The sequence below is a fragment of the Embiotoca jacksoni genome, unplaced genomic scaffold (assembly GCF_022577435.1).
Source record: "Embiotoca jacksoni isolate LCO1_2020_lvr unplaced genomic scaffold, fEmbJac1.0.p SCAF_3, whole genome shotgun sequence".
Taxonomy (NCBI): domain Eukaryota; kingdom Metazoa; phylum Chordata; class Actinopteri; family Embiotocidae; genus Embiotoca; species Embiotoca jacksoni.
Genome location: NW_027185381.1, coordinates 22,554,610 through 22,578,789, shown reverse-complemented (window position 1 = coordinate 22,578,789; position 24,180 = coordinate 22,554,610). Strand labels below are relative to the sequence as shown.

At 40.2% G+C, this 24,180-nt stretch overlaps 1 protein-coding gene across 1 annotated transcript; it reads left to right on the top strand.

The window, feature by feature from the left end:
• Nucleotides 1-230: 230 nt before the first annotated feature.
• On the top strand, nucleotides 231-21,691 carry LOC138205984 (monocarboxylate transporter 7). The gene is given in 12 exon segments (XM_069162390.1): nucleotides 231-258; nucleotides 16,991-17,042; nucleotides 17,044-17,126; nucleotides 17,219-17,347; nucleotides 17,350-17,429; nucleotides 17,462-17,742; nucleotides 17,744-17,861; nucleotides 17,863-17,943; nucleotides 18,919-18,990; nucleotides 18,992-19,069; nucleotides 19,071-19,161; nucleotides 21,489-21,691. Coding segments are annotated over 12 exon segments (1,296 nt in total).
• The last annotated feature ends 2,489 nt before the right edge of the window (nucleotides 21,692-24,180 follow it).

The window sequence follows — 24,180 nt, the reverse complement described above, 5'->3', positions numbered from 1 at the left end:
TCCCCTTCTTACATCACTTCCTTTTTTGTGTGTGTGTGTACACAATTATATCACGGTGGAAGGATGCCATGTCTCTCCACAAATCTGCAGTTTTAAGAAAGGGATCTCCGTAATGCAGCGTAGTCTTTAGGTTTGGGAAACGATCCGCTCATCCTCTGTTACAATCGTGGGGCGTCCTTCAGATCGGTTGAACTCATCGTCATTTTTCAAAGCGAGAGGACCGCCACACCATGGGGTCCAAGAAGGATGTGGAGGCACGTAGGGATATGCCAGATGTGAATGTAATCTAGATTAAAGTTGAAGATTAAAACCAGCCCCCACAGGCAAACGGGTTACTGCCTGAAACTTAACTTCATCCAGTTGCTTTAAATTTGATTTAGCTTTTTCTTTTTTTTTTCCAGTGACACCAACGCAAACACTTAAAACGCACTGTGGCGTGTATTGGCCATATGGCATCCAATTTCACTGGCTACAGCTCCAATGGGATTCATGGGCACAGTGGAATTTGTAGCTGGAGGACCTATAGAAACATATGGCCCCCAATCCATCTGAATGAGGCAATCCAACTTTGCATCATGAGACATGATGGATTTCACAGATTAAGCTCATTATCCATCTGTGTACCCAACAGCTGAAGAGACCCTGATATAAGTCACAGTATATGCACGGTATTTCACGGGCGCGATGATATGTCACATGGAACATACTTCTTAAAACGCTTATGGGGATAATGAATTCTAATTTTAGCAATTAAGATGCACATCAGGTAATAAATATGCTTTTAGCCGTTCTGATGGTTGGATTTGTCTGTGAGGCTTCGTGGGTTTTTTGATGTATTGCCACTTGAAAAAAAAAAAAGCCCACGATTTATTACTTGTGCTAGTCTAGGAAATCCAAAAAAAGATTAATATTTAAAATAGAATTTCTCATGGATATTTGATATTTTTACTATTAAAGGAATATTTTTCACTTTTTGAGAATATATTCAGTCTAATTTGTATGCACTAAATGAAGATTGAGCCTGGAGGCAATAAGTAAAGTAAAGCTCAGTAATGACTGAAAGAGGAAACAGTCTGGTAAACGACAACAGCCACAGCTGGAGGCATTAGGTGTTTGGGTTATCAGTATGACTGTCATCTCATTCTCGTGAACCCAATTTCTCAAGAACGGATTGATGGAATTTCTTCAAATTTGGTACAAACTTTCACTTGGTCACAAGAATGTACTGATAAGATTTGGGGGTCAAAAGTCAAGGTCAAAGTGGCCTCATGGCTTGCCATTTTTTGACAGAGGTTTTTCACATTTAGCACAAATGTTTAGTTGGCCTCAAGGATGAACTGGCAGAGTCATGACAATATCATCTACCCCGTTGTGAAGTACATATCTGGTACACATCTGGCTTTTCTGTTGCCTTAGAAAGGTAAAATAAAATCCAGCAAACACCCTTGTTCTCTGCATCGCAGTCACATTCAGTCACATACCTCCTCCCTCCATGTATCACTTTAAATGACAACAGTTACTTATTACAATGTAAGTCAAAAGGTGGAGAATAACTTTAACAATTGAATCATTTTCACACAAACCTCTTACTACATTTACTTTTGATTAATGATTCACCTTACTTCTATGAAGTGACCATCCTCGAACTGCAGCAACTAGAAATAAATTAAGTTGTGTTTTTTAAGCACTTGTCTAAAAGCTCTCGCAAAACAAATGAGGGTAGTGTTATGAGGCTATTACGCCACATTACTGGATTTTATAGGCGAAAATCGTGCAACTGGTTCCCAAATTACAATAGAGTCAGTAAATGTTCTTCACTTTTAAATGAAACTAAGGTAATTAATGTTTATCGTAGTGAAGATTGATGATCATGCGTATAGTCCAAATTAAGCTTTTACACACAGAAACAGGCTCATTATTTCTCTGCGGTACTTGCAATTGCTCTATTCTGCGCCTGTTGCCCAGACACACACGAACACACACAGGCAGGTAAAGCAGAGGTTGCTTCTTTGGATCTCATTGGGATGGATCTCCTGTCTAGTCCCTCTTTCAGCCTTAGGATCTCGTCAGCAGGCTCATCACATACGTTGTTGCTGCGGAAGACATCTGCACGCCCCTGCTGAACACAAATTGCACTGCTCTTACAGTTTCAGTCCATGACCAGAATAAGGGGGCCTTCCTCATGCTATCAGTTTTTTTTTTTTTTTACTTAATTGTTTTGTGTTTTATTTTCTTCTCGTTATTTTTTTTCTCTACTGCATCGCTTTGTTGCCTGTTTAAGTTCATTTACATGACTGCTCAGCTCAAACAATGTTACCAAACCATTATTCAGAAAGTCACAACAGCATTACACATTCCAAAAGTTAGAACATGTCAACAGATCAATCAAAAGTTAGAAAAGGCATGTCTCTCTTTCTCCCTCGCTTCTACATAAACAGACGAATGCTCCGTCACACACTTACTCCTATTTGAAATTGAGGTGTTAATGGGAGTATTTCTTGCTCATTGAAAGTCTGAAGGTTGGAGAGGTCATCGCATTCATTCATTGTTCCCATAACGTGGGCGTTGGGAAGCCCTTTGAGAGTACAACTGTGATTAAGAGGACTGTGCAAATAATCTAAACTTGCAAATGTGCTGCTGGTAAAGTAAGGACGGAGATGCGGAGGGCTGACGTGGTAGAGTGCGAGGTGTTTCGATGGAGTAAGGTGATGATGGAGACTCAACAGATGCACCAGATGGACCGTCTATCGTGTGTCATCGGTTTCCCTTTTAGTACTGTGACATTAAAAAAAAAAAAAATCATCCTGGCAATAGCTTATTACCGTTTGGACAGAAAAAAAAGGGGGGGGAAAAAAAAGGCAAGAAAGAGAAAGTTTGATGTCATTTTCAGACTATCATTCTCTCTCGTGGTCCAGAACTCTTAGGTTTCACTTATGACTACAGTTAATCATTCAGCTTTAAGGAGATTTTTTAAGAGTGACTCAGTTCTGAGGTCTTAATATTTTGAAATAATTTTGTCATTAATGAAACTTCCCGTTTCATTTCACCTCAGAAAAATCAAAGCAGTGAAACTGCTGAACGAGCTGCGATCAAAATGTTCCGAGACGGTTCTTCTTGAGTGCGAACTGAGCGCGGCACAGTGATGCACATGGAGCGGCGGGAAGCAATAGCTTTCGTGAGTGAGTATTCAAGGTTATATCGCTTGATCAAAACCAGCACCTGTGTTGTACTCGCTTTAGTTCCCACTGGTACCTGAGCATTTGAAATTTCACCATGTCCTTATGTAAAGAGCACACATCAGCAAAATGGGACCCGTGAAATGCTTCTGAAAATCCATGGCAATGAAGCAATGAGCCAAGGGAAGTTTTTTTGATTGGTATTCTGAGTTAAGATGTAAAGAGCTTCCGAAGAAAGCGCATCAGGTCGGGAGCGCATCCAGGTAGGTTTTCTTTAAACTTGCCGGTGTTGTATTTGTCCTCCATAGTCAGAATGTCAACGGCAAGTTTCACATTGAAGTTCTGAGTTGTCTGAGATAAACTATTCAGTGCAAAAAAACCTAAACTTTGGCGCCATGGCAACTGGGTTTTTCAATATGATAAAGCACCCGCTCACAGCGTGTTATAAAATGCACAATTTCCTCGGCTGCAACAACACCAATCATCACTCCCGACCACCTCAACTGGCCGGACTGGGCTCCCTGGGACTTCTTTCTGTTCCCTAAAGTTGTCAGAACATTTGATTTATGCTCCCTGCTCGAGTTTCAAGTACATGGTGAAATCGTAACAGTGCACATACTAGGGATGGGTATTTCAAGCAAAACAACTATTTGAAATTCGCTGTGAACTATTTGATTTTTCTTTGATTTCTTCCCCTGAAAGCAGCGTGATCTTGTTCCCCCAATGTTATTTAATGCGGCTGGCAGGCAGCTTAAAGGCACATTACCGCCACCTTCTGACGGGAGTAATGCATTACAAGCAGGCGCCGGTAAAAACAGGGGAGATAAGTAGGAACAAAAGTCGCATGTACTAATCGATTTGAGATTAAAACGACTATTTGAATATTGAAAATTCGTGACCCATCCCTAGCACATACCAGTGGTCACAAAAACGCATGTAACACAGGTGCTGATTAATCGACTTGGAATACTTACTCACAAAAGTTTTTCCCCCTGCTCCATGCACATCACTGTGCTGTGTTTTGTTCACAACAGGAACAGTCTCAGAACCTTGTGTTCTTGTGCAGTACATATAATTAAAATGATCACTGATACTAAGAGGGGAGGTTTGAGAGAAATATTGTAAATGTCCTTAAAAACTATTACAACAGAAATGTGTGTTTTGTTAAATGGAGGCATAAGCTGGTATTAATAAGAAGGCAAAAAAAGCATATACTCAACATGTTAATATATTCCTTTAAAATTCTATATGCATAATGTAGATTTTACTGTAACACACAGCAGCATCCACAGAGAGTTCAAACTCAATTAGTGAATTGAGTCTGGTCTCATTATTGTCTGGTCTTACACTGTGGAGACCCGCAGCACTGTAACAATCCAAAAAAAAAAAACAAAGGCAAGAGAATCAACTGGAAATGAGGAGGGCTTTTTCAAATTCATAGCCAGCTTTAATTCCATCCTATATTTATATACTGATGGCAGCTTAGCAGCTATAGTTAAGTGCTGCTGGCTTGTCTGAGCTGCAATTTTCATGGCAAAGCCTGCTCTTGACTTTCAGTGTTCTTCAACCATGAATTGACAAAGGTTTAAGGAAGGAGAGAAAGCAAGTGTGCGTGCGTGCGTGCGTGCGTGCGTGCGTGCGCTTGTAGGGACACGTGAAGAGGGGTGCTTGCTTTTGACCCTTGTGCCGCCGCCCTTTTAGGTTGTTTTGATTTCATCGGCTTAAAAGTGTTTACTGTCTTGAAACATGTAGCAAGTAATGTTTGTTCAGCAGTGCTGCTGTCCAGTTAAAATGAAGGTATCATTTGTTTGGTATCAGTATGAGATTAACTTTTGGTTTAAAAAAAAAAAAAAAAAAAAAACTAAACATGAAAAAAATATATACAGGCACTTATCTAGCAATTTTATATATATATATACATATAAAAAAAAAAGAAACTCTTTCTGAAGGGTCTGACATTTTTCACTTAATATTATCACAATTTGCAATTTTAATATAAATGGTAACCTTCAGCTCTGGTCAAAGTTCAAAATCTTTCAGCACACCTACACTCTGCTTAGTGCAGCACAATCATTGACCCGACAAAACACAAAGGAGGAGCCGAGTCGGCACAGTTACAAAATGTTTCTCCACAATAGTATAAATACAGCATTAGCTCAGATGTGATTTGTTCTGTAAGTGTATTGTTTTCTTTCAGCCACTCAGTCATATGTATTATTGATATTATTTAGCCTAATTTATCCCAAGATATAAATTTGCCCACATCTGCAACTGTTGTAATATTGTTCAACTGATCAGTGAGATAACTGGAAGCTTGCAAAACACATGATGTTTTTTTTATGCTGACGATACTCTGATCTATCTAAGCTGTGACCCTGCAACCTTCTTTGTTGATGTCAAAATGTTTCCTTTATCTGAAAACCGACAAGCCTGAAAGACAGCTAAAGAAACGATGGTGCAAATACCCTAATCTTTGGGAACCTATGCTCATTGTCACTCTTCATAGCTGAGAATTACAGGAATCCTTAGTTTTTGACTGCAGCCTTAGTTGAGGTAAATATGTTCAGTCTTGAGTTCTACATCTCAGAAAAATGTCATAGATAAGAACAATTCTCTCTGCCAAAAATCTGCAAACTGCTATTCACACTTTTTATTAGAGGTCCCTGCTTTCCGGCATCAATAAAAGAAAAATCTCTCTCCTGCTTATAGTTCATTCAAAACCCAGCAGCTATGATTTTAACTGGTGCAAAGAAACGTGGTCACATTCCAAAGACCCTGGCTTCCCCACAACGACTACATGCTTTTTGAAATGATTACAAACTTCTGCTTCTCTTAAAGCCCCAAGTTATATGTCTAACCCTTGATTACCTTATGTCCCCTCCTGCTCTTCTTTAAAGAGAAAGCTCTAAGTTAGGGCTCCCAGACTTTGGAGTGACTTGCCTGAGGAGATTGGGGCTGCAAACTCATCATTTAAATTAATCAGTATTCAGTTCCCCTCTTTCTTTTGAAATGCTTATTAGTGAATTATTTATTATGTTTTTGTTATTCTATTTTGTTTTAATCTTCTGTGCTCTTATTTGTGCCCTGTTCATTGTTGATATTTATTTGTATTGTTATTATCAATTTGTAATTGTGTTCTGAAAAGTGTTACATAAACAAAGTTTAATATTACCATTAAAAATACAGGCACATAAATGAATATAGATTTTTACGGCCAATCCTGCCACATTAAAATCACATTGAGAACTAATTATATCACAAAAGTTTAGAGAGCGATATGGAAATCATACTGTTATATATATCTGAACATTTGACTTTATATAACACGTGACAGTCTCCTCATGTCAAAAACTTTCCAAGTTCTTCTCTTCCACTTCCACAACTGAAAATTAATCACAGCGAAAAATTCATCATATAAGTGAGAAAAATATCTCCGAAAAGATCAAAAGTTAGTGAAATTGATAAAAAAAAAAAAACTGTAGTAGTGCGAAGCAGTTTGTGAAAATATACTCATCCATAACCAACTTTGTATTGCTATGCACCTGTTTACGTACAGAAAGACAGCAGACGGATGATTCAGTGGATCTATTACTGCTTATATCGCCAGTACAGCCAATTTACATCACAGATTTCCACTCAGTGAGATTATAAATTGATTCTGTTCCTTCACTTTCCGTGTTTAAGGTCGTACCACAATCCACCACCACAAAGCAATTATTCTCCTTTTGTTGTAACAAATGTCTTTTTGAATTCCTTCCTTGTCATGAGATGGGAACCGTGTTTGCTCCTTGCTGTTTGCATCGGGGTGGATGCACACCGCACGATTTCTGATAAGACGTGGATCCAATTAAAGCACACAGAATATATGGCTAGAAACCCCAATAGAGGCCATATCGCACAATCTAAATGGAGAGCACACGGCTCAGACTGAAAATGTAGAATTTAATCAGTTGAACGAGTCCTCAAGGAGTCCCGGAGTGTCTTCTCCCCCTAATTTAAAGGAATGAAATGGAAAAGTGAAGAAAATCTGTGCCAGAATCTGCCAATACGGCCCCACTGTAGGGAACCAATTTACTGAATAACAAAAAGTGGGAATGTCAATGAAAAGGGAAAGACAGGTTATTTTGTTGGATTGCTATGTGATTTGAAATGTAAAAGTTGGTTAGGGGGGGGAATTTGAAGAGGTGTGTCAGTTTGATAAACACATAAAAGATATCACATTTTAGGATGACAGACAGGAGGAGAGACAGTGACAGGAGTAAGATATCAGAGAGAAGGGGGCAGGCCGAGAAAAGGAGAGTCTCTTTATCTGCAATCTTATCTTCAGCAAAGCCTATTTTTATAGCTCAATAACGAGCTGGATTATGTGCTCGGACTCCGAATTATCCCTTCATGCTATGTCAGTTTTACTGTGATGAAACACTGCTCTTTAATAGCTTACTTGACACACAGCAGGACAGCTCAAGGAACTGCAATGAAGCCCATACTAAAAACAAAAGACCTTCCTGGAGGAGACTCTTCCAACTGAATCACTATTCTGGAGCTGTACTCCACGAAGTTTGCCCCCGTCATGAATGATGACTCACAAAAAAGCACCTCGCCGGGAGAAATAACACAGCTGGAAACAAAGGAGATGCAAATTATATTGAATAAATGATGGTGGCAACACGAAATTTAAAAGTTTGAAAACTACCGCAGGACTGCAGTTGCTGCAATTTGTGAGGCTCATTTTCATGACTTAGATTTTGATAAATGTTTTGTAACCTACAAGGTTTCGATCAAAAGATCCAAGACTGTTCCTGTTGCGCAAAAACTGAGCGAAGCACGGTAGTATGCATGGAGGAGGGTGAAGCAATAACTTTCATGATTAAATACTCCAAGTTACGTCATTTGATCAACATCAGTACCTGTGTTACACACGGTTTTCTGACCATCGCTCCGTCCATATTTCAATACAGACCTGAAATTTGAACTTGGAGCTCATGTGAAATTGTGTGAAATTTTTTTGGGGTAGCAAAAAGAAGTTGCAAGGAGCCAAATCTGCCGAGTAGGGCTGATAGGAGTGAAGATTGTGCTGTTATGGGCGAGAAAATGGGACGTTTTCAACACACTGTGAGCGGGCGCATTGTCATGTTGGAGAATCCTCATTGCCATCGCGCCACAATTCAGGCCGTTTTCCCTGAATGTTTTCCCTCAGACACCTTGGGAACGTCACATGTAAACTCAGTGTTGACTTTACGAACGTCATAGAAACCCACCCTTCTACGCTTCTGGCCTTACATGCCTTCCTCAGTCTCGGATAGTGACGTTCCGCCCTACTTAAAACGTTATTCAGATCAAAACATCTATGTTGCTAATTTTCTGAGTTTGGCACAAAATTTGATGCGTGGTGTTTGCTCAGGTGCATGGTAAAATCGTAAATGCGCTCATACCAGTGGTCACAAAATGTATGACAAAACATAGAGTAGCTTCCCCTGCTCCATGCATATTATTGTGTGGCGCTCTGTTCATGCACAATACGAACAGTGTCTAAACTTTTGAATCACACCTCGTGCTCATCCACATTTTCGGCTCAATTATCCACGGTGACAATGATGCTGTTTATTTCAGAATCAATGCAGCAACTTCTTTGGAGATTATCCTGCGGTCCCCTTTAACATTATCTGATGGACATGGAGGAGAGAACAGTTCCAAATAATCTCTGTCTGGTAGATTAACAGGCAATGCTGCTTTCTTTCACGTACTTCAATTGCCATTTTTGTATTTGAAAAATCCACATCTAATTGTATAATACTGTGACTATGTGGGACCACAGCGCTAAAAACATTACTTTCAAAATAAAAGCACACAAATTGTGAGATGGCTGGTCTGTTCTTGCCCTATTTTTTTCTATTAGCGTGACGTCCATGTGACTGTTGAACAAAACCCTCTAGCGACTCAGACATACGCACAAAGCCACCAGACTCCTTTCACAAAAACAGTCATTTGACCTCCCAGAACATGGACGTTTATGGTCTACCGCCGCCTCAATTCCTTATAGTTTGTTTGGAACATGCTGACTTGGTGGGGATTTAGCACATCAAATTGGATCACTAACAACTTCTGACAAATTTCTATCAAGCTATTTAGTAAGAAATATCAGCATGATTGGATGCTGCGTATCCTGCAGTTGATAAAATGAAGATAATTTTTCCAACATTATCTTTCCTTTAACCAGTCAGCTGCAAAGATCAGGGGAGCGGTTCCCCTGTGAAATCATTATTCAAAGAAGAAGAAAAAAAATACTCCAACAGCAGCTGATCCCACTCCTCATTAAGTCCAAACGCTGCTTCACTCATGTATCTACCTCGAAACACCTTTTCACTTCCTGGAAATAACCTTCTGCTTCACCTGGAGACCAGAGTTAGAAATCAACAGGTGAGGAAATGAGTCACATTAATATGCTGTATGTTTTACACTATTTTCCAAAGGAAAGCCATGATTGTGTGTTGAATCCTCTTTAATTGCATGCATATTGTTTGGGGCAAGAATAGTTTGGGTTGGATCTACTGGTGCTTTACTCTTGTTTGCTGTGGTGTTAGGGGGAGTGAAAACACCCATGTATCTCAATTTGCTGCCGTCTGGAACCACATGTGTCTGTCAGTGTCATACAAGGGCATCAGCCATCCAGCAATATCAGGGGCTGTAAGTGCCAGTAATTACTGCAAAATTGGATGATTTAGCAAAGGAGATCTCTGATGGTACAACAAAAAAATATAGAATAGTTTTTGGGCAACCAGCAGTGTCTCCAAGAAGTAAGGAAGTGCAGCAAATCAAACCACCATTTTTGTATTTATACTTTGGTTCACATTACTGAGGTATAAAGGAGTCTTTGCTTTTTAAGTACCCTGTGTATTCATGGAAATGCAGTTCTCCCTTTAGCTTTTGTCAGAAACGGTTTAGCGCGGCCGGTGGATGACCTGTGTGCAGTCGGCTAGTTGGATGTCTCCCCTCAGCATCAATAAGACTGCCATCTGGACAAACCCACACACACCTGTGCTTTCTGGGAGTTTGCCACAGAGAGGCAAGGGAAAGCCTGGAGCACTGAGGCAGAGGTGGAGGGCAGGATACAGGATGTAAGGCTGGAAAAGAAGGGCCGCGCATGGGACAGACTGCGCTTCAGCCAGATTACAACAGATAGTCAATGACTGACTACAAAAAAAAAAAAGAACAAAAAAGATTCCAAAATGTTTCAACCAGTTCAGAATTAAATTAGATCATAAGGAGAGATTTAAAAAAAAAAAAAAAAAAAAAAAAAAGAGAAGTAGAGTAATAGATGGAAATATTACAGTTTATAGATATGTGTAGTAGTACATAGAGGAGATACTTTTTCATGTTTAACCAACTTTTCTAATATAAAAATAACTTATATGGAACTCCTAAACCATTCCTGACCTGTGTTATTCCCATGTGGTTTAAATTCTTTTATATTTCGACTGAAAATTGAAATTCCTGCAGACACTAAAGTAGCCTGGAAAGGGGGAACGGTTAGCAATGCACCTGTCCGTGTGCCAAGAATATACAGTTATCCACATCAAAAAGGTCAAATCTTTTCCCCCCCCTGGCCATGTTTTGGCTGAGTATGCGTGTGTCTGCAGAATTTCTGACAAGGCTGTCAGCCTCCCTCCGGAGGAAGGCTGCTCCAATCCCCCCTGCGCCGCTCTGCTCTTCATTCACCAGAATAATTCACACTCAGCTAAAAAACAAAACCGACCGCCAGACATTCTGGGGGCTGAGTGTGTGGAGAAGGATGAAAGGATCTCTGAAAAGTTATAGGGGTGTGCAGATGTAATGTGTGCTGCAGTGCGTGTGGGTTGCTGTGAGGGAGTGTGCATACATGATCTGGTTTCTAAGCAGGGTCGAGGCCTAAATGATCATTGACTAAGCCATTTTCTGGAGAAGAGTGGGCAAGGTGTCAGGGGGCAGTTTTACAGAACCTGACTAGCCTGAAAATTAGCTCACAAAAAACATCTTTAAACTTGCCTTGGCCCGGGAAGTGCAGAGTTCAACAACTCACTGGTCTTTTAATTAAAGCATCAGAGACCAATTAAGCTCTGTCATGTTGCATATATGAATATATATTATGGATTCAAAAACACATTTGTCAGTGTTTCTAGGTAGCTTCAAGGACATGGGTGTTGTAATAACCATTTGGAGCCAAAATGACTTTAATCACCATTGAAATCCTTGATGTGTGTGTGTGTGTGTGTGTGTGTGTGTGTGTGTGTGTGTGTGTGTGTGTGTGTGTGTGTGTGTGTGTGTGTGTGTGTGTGTGTGTGTGTGGCAGGCGTCCAGCAGGATCTGAGATAAGATTTGTCTTTTATCGCATAGACGGCTTCTAATAAACAGGGATTTGCAAGACGTTTGGCTCCACCATTAATCAAAGAGCAGGAATGAGGTCCAGCCAGCCAATACCAGCAGGCTCCCTCCCTGTATGATTACCACCTTGTCGTTCTTTAACAATGACCTTGGCTCATCAAACAATCAAGTGTCTGATTGTATCACACGCACTGGCCGACTGGCTTGTTAGCCTTTACGGCAATTACTGTGGCGCAAGTGCTGAGGGTCTGTTCGGCACATTCAGAGTGCATCAGTATTCAGAGACGTTCTTGTGTAACGCTGCTGTTGCTTTGTGCCCGCTACATCCACAAACATCTTTTGTTGTAAATGTAAATGTGACACCCAACTGGTTCATACTTGCACTGGCTAGAAGCCAGTATTTATTCAGCTGGATGGCAATTTGTTGTCAATAAAAAGCCCATTTATTTCGATTTTCTTTCGTAGGTCAACTAAGCCCCATTTTAAGCTCGGTCAGAAGGAGGTCACCAAAGTTATCCTACATCTGTTCAACATTTCAAAACTCGTCAAATACTCAAACCCTCATGCAAAACCAACCAACGCTAATGTGACTAAAAAAAACCATAACACTAAAGAACAGTTACATCAGGAGTATGAGAGGAAGGACTGTCAAATAACTTGTTAGGTTTTCCTTCAAAGAAATGGAATTAAATGGCATTTCACAGTTATTGCATCACCCATTTATTAACAGTTTCAAAATGTGAAAAACTAAATAAACAACAACAAAGCCTTAGTTAGCAAAGTTTTCCCGAGAATCAATGAGCTGGAATTCTCAGAAGATGCTGTTTTTTTAAGGGGTGGCTGCATAAATTCTGGATGAAACAATATTGCCCTTTGGTTGCATAACATGAACCATGATACAACTTTAATGATCATGGATAGGCCCGGCAGCATGTTGCTTTTTTTTTTTTTTTTTTTTTTTTTTTTTTTCCCCCACACACTAATGCATGGGTTAGTTGGAATAGTCCACATAAGCAACACAGATTTGTGACTGTGTATGAAAGTTAACATTATTTCTGTGGGACAGGTTTGGCAACACATGGGGGGAAAGCTTGCACACACAAACAAATCTCTGCTGCGTAGACACAGAGCCAGATACGGTGAAGACAGAACATCAGAGGAGTCCATCCGCTTCTGGAAACACAGTTAATAACACCACCCTCTGCGAGCGCTGTGTCAGCCCTCAGCAGCTCGTATTTATTATTCAGAAGGTGTTCTTCTCCATCTATACCACTACTCTACCTTTCCCAGTCATCCCCACCATAGATTTATAATTTATCAGCCGTGCCTATGAATCTTTACTCGTTTAAGAACACCCGTTGGGGTGTATATGTCGATGTTCTGCACACCAAAAGCCCGTTTTTCTCGAAAAGTAAAACTACTAAAGATAATCTGGGAAAGACGAGGATAACTCCCTACCTGATATTATGTAACATGAAAATATACAGAGAAAGAAGATTGATTCTTTCTTTCCACCCCCACCCCCGCCCTCCACCCCTACTGTTTCTCTGTCTGCCTCTTTGAGCTGTAATAAGCAGAACTGCCACACACTGACCTTCACCAGAATACAAAGGCAAGCTAAAGTTTAAAATCACGGAAACTAAAGAGTTTGAGTGATCTTACGATAACATTTAGGGATTCAAAATTAGACAATGTCAAATACAACAATAAAGTATGCAAATTGTATTCCAACGAGGCACCGCGTTGTGCTGACAGTTCCACAAGATCTAATGTGATCAATCGACCATAAAGAATAATTTGTTGCCCTATTAAAGTCAGACATACGGGCTGTCTTTGCTGTTGTCTGCTGACTCAGGGGCCCGGAGAAACTTGGCCCAAACATTGCGCACTTGGCTGCATAAAGATAGCGTGTCCCCAGTAACAATCTGGCACACACCACAAGACCTGGTACTGTGCCTCTTTATTGAACTGTTAAGCTCATAAAAGAGGCATTTCATGAGCTGAATTAATAGTTTGCGAACTTTATTGGCAGATGGTACCACTGCGAAGTAGTTAAAGGAAAATTTAGGAGGTTTTTGTCTGCGCTGTTTCGGGGATAAATGAAGCCATCTGACTGTAAAGAAAGTCCTGTCACTTTTCAGATGAATGTCTTTTTGTGAATGGGTAAGTCGATATGCTCAATGTCAATTCACAAGCATTTAATATTTTGAAAATTAAACACTTCTTATGCTTTTGATGTTGTTTAAAGACGATTTATTATTGATTGAAAATATTGCAAAATTCATTGTAATATTGCCACATGTCAAGCCAAAATGTCAACTGTCAATATCTTAAAACAGCACTACACCTAGAAAAGAAATTTCATGGTTCAAAAGTCTAAAAATAGTTTGTTTTTGTTTCCTTGAAAGACTGTATTAATAATTAGATGACCGTTAGACAGCATCATTTCTGAGTTTTACGTGTTGTGAACAAATGTATCTGTGATCAAGCGCGCACTCCGAACACCTTATCACTGACCTTGCTGACTTCACTTTAGTATGTTAAAACATTCAGACACATTGATCATTACAGGATTCGCGTTTTCTGACTGCGAGACAGCAGCAGGAATGTGAGCATGAGAAAGCTTAAGAAAGGACTCTGAGCATCCTGCTGTGTTGACTCAGAATATGGTATCAGTTGTCTGAGCCTATAGCTTGATCTTCATGTGTGGGTGTTTATCATGTAATCATTAATATGGTCTGTCTTTATTTTTATTAAAAAAATAATAGCAAACTAGGGTGGGATCGGACCAAAATGCAACAATTTAAATGGTTCCCACTTCCCCTGTCCACGTGGGTGCAATGTTGCACTGCTGCACAACAATAGGGATTGTTTGGAATATCCTGCATTAAAAAATACACACGAAGATGAGGTGTAAATAAAGTGTGTTTTTATAGCCTTTCTAAAATCAAAAACACAAGGAAAATGCATGAGAATAAACCATTCCCACCCCAGGGAGTAAAATACTGCCATATTATCACAGACTGCTGCCATCTCAGAGATTTGCACAAGGTGTGTTAGGATTAGACCACAAAAACCACATGGTAAGGTTTAGGAGAAGATTATGGTTTGGGTTAAAGTAAATCATTTCACAGAGGTTATGTAGGTCACGTTATTAATTTTCATATGTTGCATAAGTTAAATACAATTACATTATGTAAGTAAAAAAAAAAGTAAACATTGACTTTTGTTTTCTCACGGATTTGAACGCCTGTCTCTCAGATGAAAGCCCCGTGAATCTTCCATCCAACCGCCTCTGACCTCCTCCCATCTCATGACCGCCTTCTTCGACCCGGTAGTGACCCCAAAGGGCAGCTGGTTCACATCTTGTCTGACACCCAGAAAGCATTCATAGAAGTTGTTTGCATGGCAGGCTAACGAGCTAACTACCTGTTCACACCAGCTCAAATAGTGCTTTACACAGTCCTGATGTGAACCAGCTTCTTTTTTTAAAGTCAAAAATATAAACTCAGCACATATTTTCTGTAACTTTGATCATTGCTTGTCAATATTTCATAGAGAAAAACATGAATTTGAACCCATGCTGGGTTTTACAATAAAAAAAAATTAAAAAAAAAAACATTTCAGACATTACATCTGCCTTCAGTGGTTTATCTTACCAGGAATATCCTTCAACTTCCATTTACCCCTTTTATGGTACGACAACAGTCACTGTTCATTTCCTCATTGTCCTAAGTTTCTAATTAATGTTATATTTAGTAATGATTACTCTGTATTCTTTAGGTTGAGATCAGAGCTCTGAGCAGGTGCCAGTCGCGTTCATCGACACTAATCTGGAAAACTGTTTCTTATTGACCTGGCTTTGTGCACAAAGGTAATTGCATGTCGAAACTGGAAGGAGCCTTCCTTAAACTGTTAAGGACAACTGGCTAAATTATCATTGTGTGTTGCAGTGTGAATATTTACCTCATTTCAAAGAGCAGCCTTAATCCAAAAGTACATGAAAATAAGTGGTGGAGGAAGTATTCAGATTCTTTACTGAAGTAGCTACGGTAGATTGCAAAATAGAAACACTTCATTACAAGTAAAAACCTGCAGTGAAAACATAACTTGCATATAAATAGAAATTATTGGCAACATTTACTGTAAAAAAAAAAAAAAAAATTGTGAAAATGGAAATGCTAAAGTAAAATACCTCAAAGTACCACAGATTTATACTGAAGTACAGTACCTGAGTAAGTGTACTTTGTTAGATTCCATCACTGTCAAAAAAAATATGTGGATGGAGGTATCCGCATACATTTAGTGAACCTGTGCTATAATTATGGTAATTTGCCTCCATTCAGATTCAGATTTTTTTTTTCTCATTTTAAAATTTGCTAAATCAACAGAAACTTATGAGTACTGTGATTGAAATCGTGGAGATGAGGTGAAGAAGGCCGAGGAGACCATTCTGGATGACAACGCAGTGATATTTATTGCCAGCAGCTCGATCGAGGAGAGAGGCCACAACGTGTGGTCGTGCCCGGTTGCTAAACATCTCTCCTGTACTCTCACAAGGGCATCAGAGGAGTCTCATAGTATGTCAGGAACAATAGAGTTTCCTTGACAAGTGCTTGTCAGTATGGGGAGAAGCTAACCAAGACTTCCTACAGCTTAAATGAACTCTTATTTCTCGTATCACATGCCAGACCCCTAAAAGCCAGATGACAGTTAAAAATCAGTAGAAATTACTGTCTTTGTTTGCCAAATTTGACAATTCCTACCAAATTTATTTGCTTGGCTCGATTATTTACAGACGGCGGCCATTTGGCGTTGCACTCTGCTCACGATGGGGGAGGATCTCTGTTGTTTACAACTTGGTGGATTTTGGCACACAACATACCTCACGGTGATCACTGCCAAATGGTTAAAGGTTGTTCCAATAGTTAAAATTAACCCAAAGTCTACGACGATTGGGATGCAACGACTGGAAACAATCTTCGACGGAGCGTGGCCGGATCCGTATATGCACCAAGTGAATTTGGGTCTGTCGGAGCAAAATTAATAATTACCATATATATATAATAACCTAATGGATGGTAAAGTGGGTATAAATAATGGATAGATGTAATAACCTACATGCTATTATTATTCTCTGTAACTTTCCTCTCCGTTGTCCTCTAACACTTCTTTAAAACTTTTCAGCACACCTCCAGCAGTTCTATCAGTGTATGAGGTGCTTGTTTAACTATGTTTAAGAGGGAAAGATTCCAATCTCATGGTGGAAGATGTACTTGTATGTACAAATATATTTTGACTACATATTTCCCTTTAAATGTGTGCCTGTATCTGTAAATTTTGTCCGACTCATCATGTACACTCTGTGTGCACGAGCCTGTCCTCTCAGCTGAAATAGATTGACTCTGTGATTCTCAACTACCAACCATGTTTATGTCCTGTGTGTCCCTCTGCAGCTCCAGTAGCATCTGCACTGAGTGCTCGCTACAGCCATCGCTCTGTGGTGGTGACTGATATGCAGCTTCGGACTCGTGCTTGGGTCTTTTGCTCGTAACCTGACTGAACTCTATCTAACAGTAGGGCTCCTAAACGGTAAGTGATTTGATGCAAAAATGCACAAAGACAAAGGAAGCTAAAAGCATACACACATTTAATGTGATAATCACTTGTCTGCTTCGTTGCAGGTTTCGGCTACGCAGTAACTTGGACCCCCACAGTGACCCTGTTGGGCTTGTACTTTGAGAAGAGGCGTCCGTTTGCTGACGCCTTGGCCAGCGCAGGAGAGTGCATTCTCACCTTTGTCTTCACAAAGCTGGAAAGCTGTTGATTGACAGCTTCTCCTGGAGGGGTGCTTTGCTGATCCTAGGGGGTCTGCAGCTTAACCTGTTTGTGTGTGTGTGTGTGTGTGGGGGGGGGGGGGGGGGGGGGGGATGCTGCTGAGGCCTCTAAAAGCCACCAGAGATGTTACTCGTGTCAGTGAGGTCAAGGCGGAGGAGGAAGGCTTGTCCCTGGAATTGCTCTCAAAAGAAGACTTGGATCAGATGTAGCCAAGCTGTCAAGCACCGAAAGAATGGAAAATATCTGAGGGGGCTAATCAGAGGACAGTTGAAGAGCCCGAGGAGAAACCTAATTTGACCAAAGACCCAAACAGCAGGACTGAACTAAGGACCAAAATCCTTCACCACGTAGATTATACCCTCATCACAAACACTCATGGTCTACTCCATGTTCGGGGTGTTTGCTGCTCTGGGTTTCTTTGCCCCAGATCTCTTCCTGGTTCCATATGCTCGCAGTAAGAGATTTGAGGAGTACCAAGCAGCTGCTCTCTCTTCTGTCCATCTCTGCGGTGCTGGACCTGTCTGGAAGGGTGTTCTTTGGCTGGGTGGCAAACCAGAGACTGGTGGAGACGGTGAGTTCAGTGTAGTAGTAAACCGGAGCAATGATACTTTGACAATCATTTGCCAAAGGAACAACACCACCAACCAGACGAGACGTTCCAGCCGTACACAGCGTGGATGTGGAGGTCTCTTTCTCATAACTGAAGCAAAACCAACATCAGAATACATAAAGGCAATCAAAATACATAAAGGCAAGCGCACAAACGCAGCATCCAAAAGACAGTTGATAAAACTACAGTGACCCAAGAGCGGACTGTAAGTTTGTAGCAACGTTACCCTCGCATAGCATTTTAAATTAGGCGTCAGTCCAGACAATCCCACTGGGCACGTGACCCTTCGCAAACATTGTACAGACAAATACCATGATATAAAATAAACAAAAGACACAGGAAGTAATGTAACCTGGGTTGTGAATTAGCAAACCAGCTACAGTTGCTGCTGCAAAGCTAACATGCAGAGAGGACGAGACGGTTTCCCAGAGCCAGCACACCAGATGCAGACCATAATTCTCTTAACTCGCCCGTCACTATAGCCAACATAATTACAGCATGTCTTGGCAAACTATAAAGTAAGCTGAACCACTGTGGACAAGTAATTTAACATTACCCGACACAAATGTGGCACACGTGCTGGCTTAGTAAACATAATGCTACCCACCTGTTAAGCAGACCTACTCATCTGTCTTTATTCCTTTCAGCTCTGAAGTCTCTCCATTGCTGGAGCTTTTTGTCCTTGCTTGATCACAGCACTCCAATTTTTTCTTCTTTTGACCGTCTCCTCTTTGACCGTTTCTCGGCCGTCTCTCCTTTTTGACAACATGATGTGCAGTCAGACTTGTTGTCCCCCTTGACTCCCACAGCCCCCGTCCCCCCCGATCGCCTCTTCTAACTCCTTCTCTCCGTCTCGTGCACGAGCAATGAATGCTCCATGTTGCTGAGTGGCTGGAATAGTGTTTGCAAGATGGTGTGGAGGCCAACAGCTACCAGGTGGAGCAACTAACAGCTACAGCGACTCTGCTCGGTCCAGTGTTACCACTATGACCACTGGCCTTCTCCTTCTCAAGAGCTGGCTGCTTTTAGTGCAGCTTACGGCCTGGTGTACGGCGCAACGGTCGCCGTCCGCATCACCGTGCTGGTTTGAGGTTGTGGGCATCCAGAGGTTCGGAAGTGCACTGGGGTTTTTCATGCTCATACGCAGCAGCGGAGGCCCGCTCGGACCACCCATCGCTGGTGAGCTTTGACAGCTAACAGCAAAAACACAGTAAACCTACCGTGCATATCAAAAAGAAAATGGATTTCAGCTTTTGAGTTGTTGATCCATACCACAATGGTGACTGCAAGCTAGAAATAAACAAGAAGCTCCACAGAATAGAATAGAATTCATTAAAAAAGGAGCACATTTATGGCATTTACTGTATGTTAACATTTCTTCATGCAGAGCTTTGAAAATCTTGAGTTTTCAGTGCCATCTCTCATTGTACTGGTCCTTTTCTTCCAACACATTTAATCTCACAGTGAATATGCTTAGACACCATTCTGTATTTTAACTGCAGCCTGGTGAGCCTCATTCAAACGAAATGAGATTTTCATTCCTTCCTGACATGCAGTTCCACCTTTCAATATATCATGGATTTTGTAATTGTCCATCCCACAGGATTCCAGATTTTTATATTCAGAGAGCAACTGGGCAAAAATTAAAATATCATGATGCTTTATGGTTTTGTTAATTTCATGGCTGAATGCTTCTATAATATTCCTTTTTTTCCTGTTAAATGGAGTTTCCTTCCCGTTGACTTTTCAATCTGTTACCGGTGACATTTTCATACAGTGTGTCCGACAGGATGTCAGAACAGCTGTGGGAACATAATGGCAAAGTAGTTGAGTAGAGAAAGCCGAAACATTTTACAAATAGAAAATAGGGGTTTTAGGTTAAACTTGCAATAATTGGTTGTTGTTTTTTTGTCACTTGGGGGCAACGGAAACAATCAGTAAACACAACTTGGACATATCACATTATAAAGTTGATATTACAAACTGATATGTACAAATCCGGCAGATTTGGACATTAGCATTAATTTCTAGTAATAATTGAGGTTTTGTTAAGCTGACAAAGGAGTCCAAAATGCTCATGAGAATGATGAGAGTGAACTCAACAGTGAATTTATGTGTTATAAAACCCAAAACTATGAGCTGAAAGACTCTAAAACGCTTGTCACCAACCCCCACAATATCCAAACCAATGTGCCCCATAAGACATTTTTAGAGTAATTGGATACGGTTTTTTTGGAAAGTGTTTCAAATATGTCAACAACATTGGCAGTCTGTTTGCAATTATCTTATTTAATCTATTCTGTTTTGAAAAATACTTGGGCAGCTATTAAAAGTAAAACTGCATTAAAATACTCCTGGCACTCACAGCCAGTAAAATAAAACGTTATTTTTATTTTTCCTCTCCTTTCTTCGTGCAAACCGACATCACCACAGACAGCCCTGTCTTAAAATCCAGCAACAATTGATCCTGATTACTGAGGTTGTGACCCACATTCTCATTCAACTCTAAACAATAGCTGTAAATACAGCCTGAAAAACACCCAGCTTGACTTGGCACCCAGGCAGAGGCAGCCCTGCCAGAAAGTGTCCTGCCATTGAACTCGACCAACAATAAATCAGCTGGGAAAACCTGTCCAGCGGAGTGGAAAACTAAACGTATTCATACATTGTAGTTTGGTGGGTTCATGTGACGATATGTATGGATTTCGAAGAAGACCGGTCGGTGTAGCAAAAAACGGAATGAGAGCAATTTGAGTTATTGAGGTGTGACCAACTACCAGTCTTTCATTCTGTAGAATAGGTCCCAAGAGCTTTGACGTTCCCTTCAGCACAAGATACCGTTGTTGTTGTTGTTATTATCACAAATCAGGTGGAGTCTGTAGTGACTGGCCTAATGTGATACATTCAAAAATATTGTTAATAATGTTTAGCATTTTTCTTTACAGTATTATCTGTGTAACTAGTTTCTTAAAAGTTCCTAATTGGGGTTAAAGTGACCCAAGCACATATAAGTGTTAAATATAAGAAAATGCTGAAGGCTGAACCTGACCTCAAATAATGTTAAATTCTAATTGAAGTAAAGTAGATAGAGATATAGCCAGCAGTGTCCTATTTTTAACTTAATGTCTTTCCTCTGACACAGAGGCTTTTTCTAACTTATTTACTGTTCCGTTCTCAGAGCACTTCCACCACTTTGAAGACCAGAGAGTTGATGGATGTTGAAGATGCATCAAAGCATTCTAATTATGTTTACTGCATGGGAGGCACTGGCATTACCGCCCTAGGCCTGAGGATGAACTTAATCTTCGTGCGATCCACTCTTCCTTATCTCTCATTCAGTCGTGTGCCTTGTCCATGAATGATATATCTGTGATATTACACTGTTTTGGCCAGCGGGGGTGGATTCCAGATAGGAATGAATGTTGTCATTTGACTATAAGATTGTAAAAAAAATATATGACTGAAAAACCTGCAAAGCACTAACACTTGTATTTTTTACCCCTTAGGATTTTTCATTGACAAGATGAGCGATTACGGGACAGGTTTCCTCATGGCGGGAGTGGCTGTCATCGTCTCCGCCTTGTTCCTACTCCTCCTCCGATAGATGAACCGAAGGGGTCAGGACACAGCCGCCGAGAACAATGAAATGCACATGGACCAAATGGGACAATGTCTCAGAGATGAAGAAAAAGAGCAGGACATGACATGAATGATTTATGGTAAAAATGCTATCTGGATCTAAAGATCAGAAGAAGGGACAGTGGAGTTCAGAGGTCCAAAAGAAATTGTCATATGAAGAATAATCTGCGGGATCAACAGCCTTTCAATCTCTTTCTGTCTCACACACTGCACAGAATGTATGGAAATGGTGACATTCAAAAAGTCCTTTTGACAGTCAGAGTTTGCAGCTGATCTGATTGTTGTTGTTGTTGTTTTTTTTATCAATGTTCAATATGTCTTTCTTGAATGATAGAGTTTTAGCCTTACCTTGCTTTTCCACTCCACTGATACGTTTTGTACGGTCCATAAAGAGCTCATATCGAACACCAAATGCACTTTCTGTAATGCACTACATTATAATAAAATCCTCCAACAAAAACTGCAGATGTGTCAGAAACATGGCCAATAATAGAGCCGGTTCTGAAGTTGATTAAAAGATGTGTTTTCCATATGTAGTCTAAAAATTACTTATGTAACTGAATGTTGTTGTCCTTTATTGCATAAGTGTTACTGTATGGATGGATGAAGGTTGGGTTACAAAGTTAAAATGTGACTATGGCTCCCTCCAGTGAGAAGTTACTGATACTGCACTAACAACCTTCCTAGCTATACGACTGAGCTGCAAAATACAGATACATGAAGATATTTGAGGACGAGGAGGATTTTGAAAAAGAAAAAGAAAAAAAAAAAATTACAGATAAGAACCAGACCATCACATTACAGAAAGTTGCATCAGATTTTTGGCTCAGGGTTTACAAGCTGAGCCAACTGAAAGAAGCATGCTCTCTTGCACTTACAAGCCAATTTAAACAGCCTCCAAAGCAATCTGAGATGTAAGATTACTGAAACAAGTAAAAGGTCCAATGAATTTCTTTCTTCTCTCAGTCCCAATGCAGCATGAAACCCAGAGAGAAAAGCTTTTGTCCATTTTCCTACCCTGCTGCTGATTGTTTGGAATGTGCAACCATCAAGAAAACTAACGTTTACAACCCCAAACCAACAACAGCCACCAGATGAACATCTTCAGCCGGAATAAGGCAAATACACCGCAACAGGCATAAATAAATAAATCACTCTCCATAAACCTGCAATAACATACTCCAAAGGGAGGTTTACAAACAGTGGCCCACACTGGAATCCCCCTCCACACTAAAAGACACAAGATACATATAAACTCACACACGCGCCCCAGCACACACACACACACACACACACACACACACACACACACACACACACACACACACACACACACACACACACACACACACACACACACACACAAACCAAAGGCTGCAGAAAAGAAAACTGGCCACAACAGAAGAGCTGGTCACAAAATACCTTTGATCTACCAGACAGGAACAAAGGCATAATCCATGTTTCATAGGAGCTGTACATGAAAACCAAACACACATTCACACACACACACACACACACACACACACACACACACACACACACACACACACACACACACACACAGTATGAAGTGGTTGACAGCAAAGAGAGCGACCTATTATCAAGAAAAGGTTACTGCTGGTTTAATCTGATCAAATGAAAATTTTCAATCCACTGAACCTAAAATCTGCTGTTACTTTGATCTTTTCACTACATAACAGGGTTGTTGAACTCATAAACTATCTGTGCAGCACTTAAAAGGAATAACATGTTCGACTGAGAAATAAACAAAACAGGGAGGAGTGGAGTGACAAAGCATTTTCTTTTAAATGAAACTTTCATATATATCGAGCTGATATATGAAGAATCATTACATACTTGCAAGTTTATTCTTGAACTTGGACAGTTTGTGTAAGGGATTGGACTAACGTTATTAGAAAGTGTAGTTTTAGCTTTTGCTGTAGTTGGAAGTTATTGCAAAAATTTTAAACTACAAGCATCAGATTCAGATTTTACAGGCAACATTTTTTGTGTTTGGGTTTAGCGATTTAAATACTGCTAAGCTGTAAGGCTGCGCTGGTTAGTACCTAGCCATACACACGAGAAACGCCAGGTTTGTAGAAAAATGGACGTAGTTTCCTGGTCTGAAAAGTGAAACCAATTCGAAAGTTCCAATAAATGTGCAATACCACTGAGAGCCACTAGGGGCTGGCTCCACAAAAACCTCTGGCTATATACTATATACAATATATTATAAACTATATTATGACTTTTTTTGAATATTTTGGACGATATTTAATATTACTGCAGACCCCCTTGAAAATATGTATATTTACTATCCAAAGAATGTCTGTGGCAATTTCGGTCGCATTTGAATGAATATTTGTGGATGGTCGAGTTATAGGTTGCAGTAAGCCAAAGATTTGTCAAAATGCAGACTATCGGGTGGGAAGATTGGTGGTGCAGTGTTTAGCACTGTTGCCTCTCAGTCAAAAGGTTTGGGACCCCCCTTTGTCATGACTTTTAAAAAAAAATTAAATTAAATTAAAAAAAAAAAATTAAAAAAAAAAAAAAAAGTCA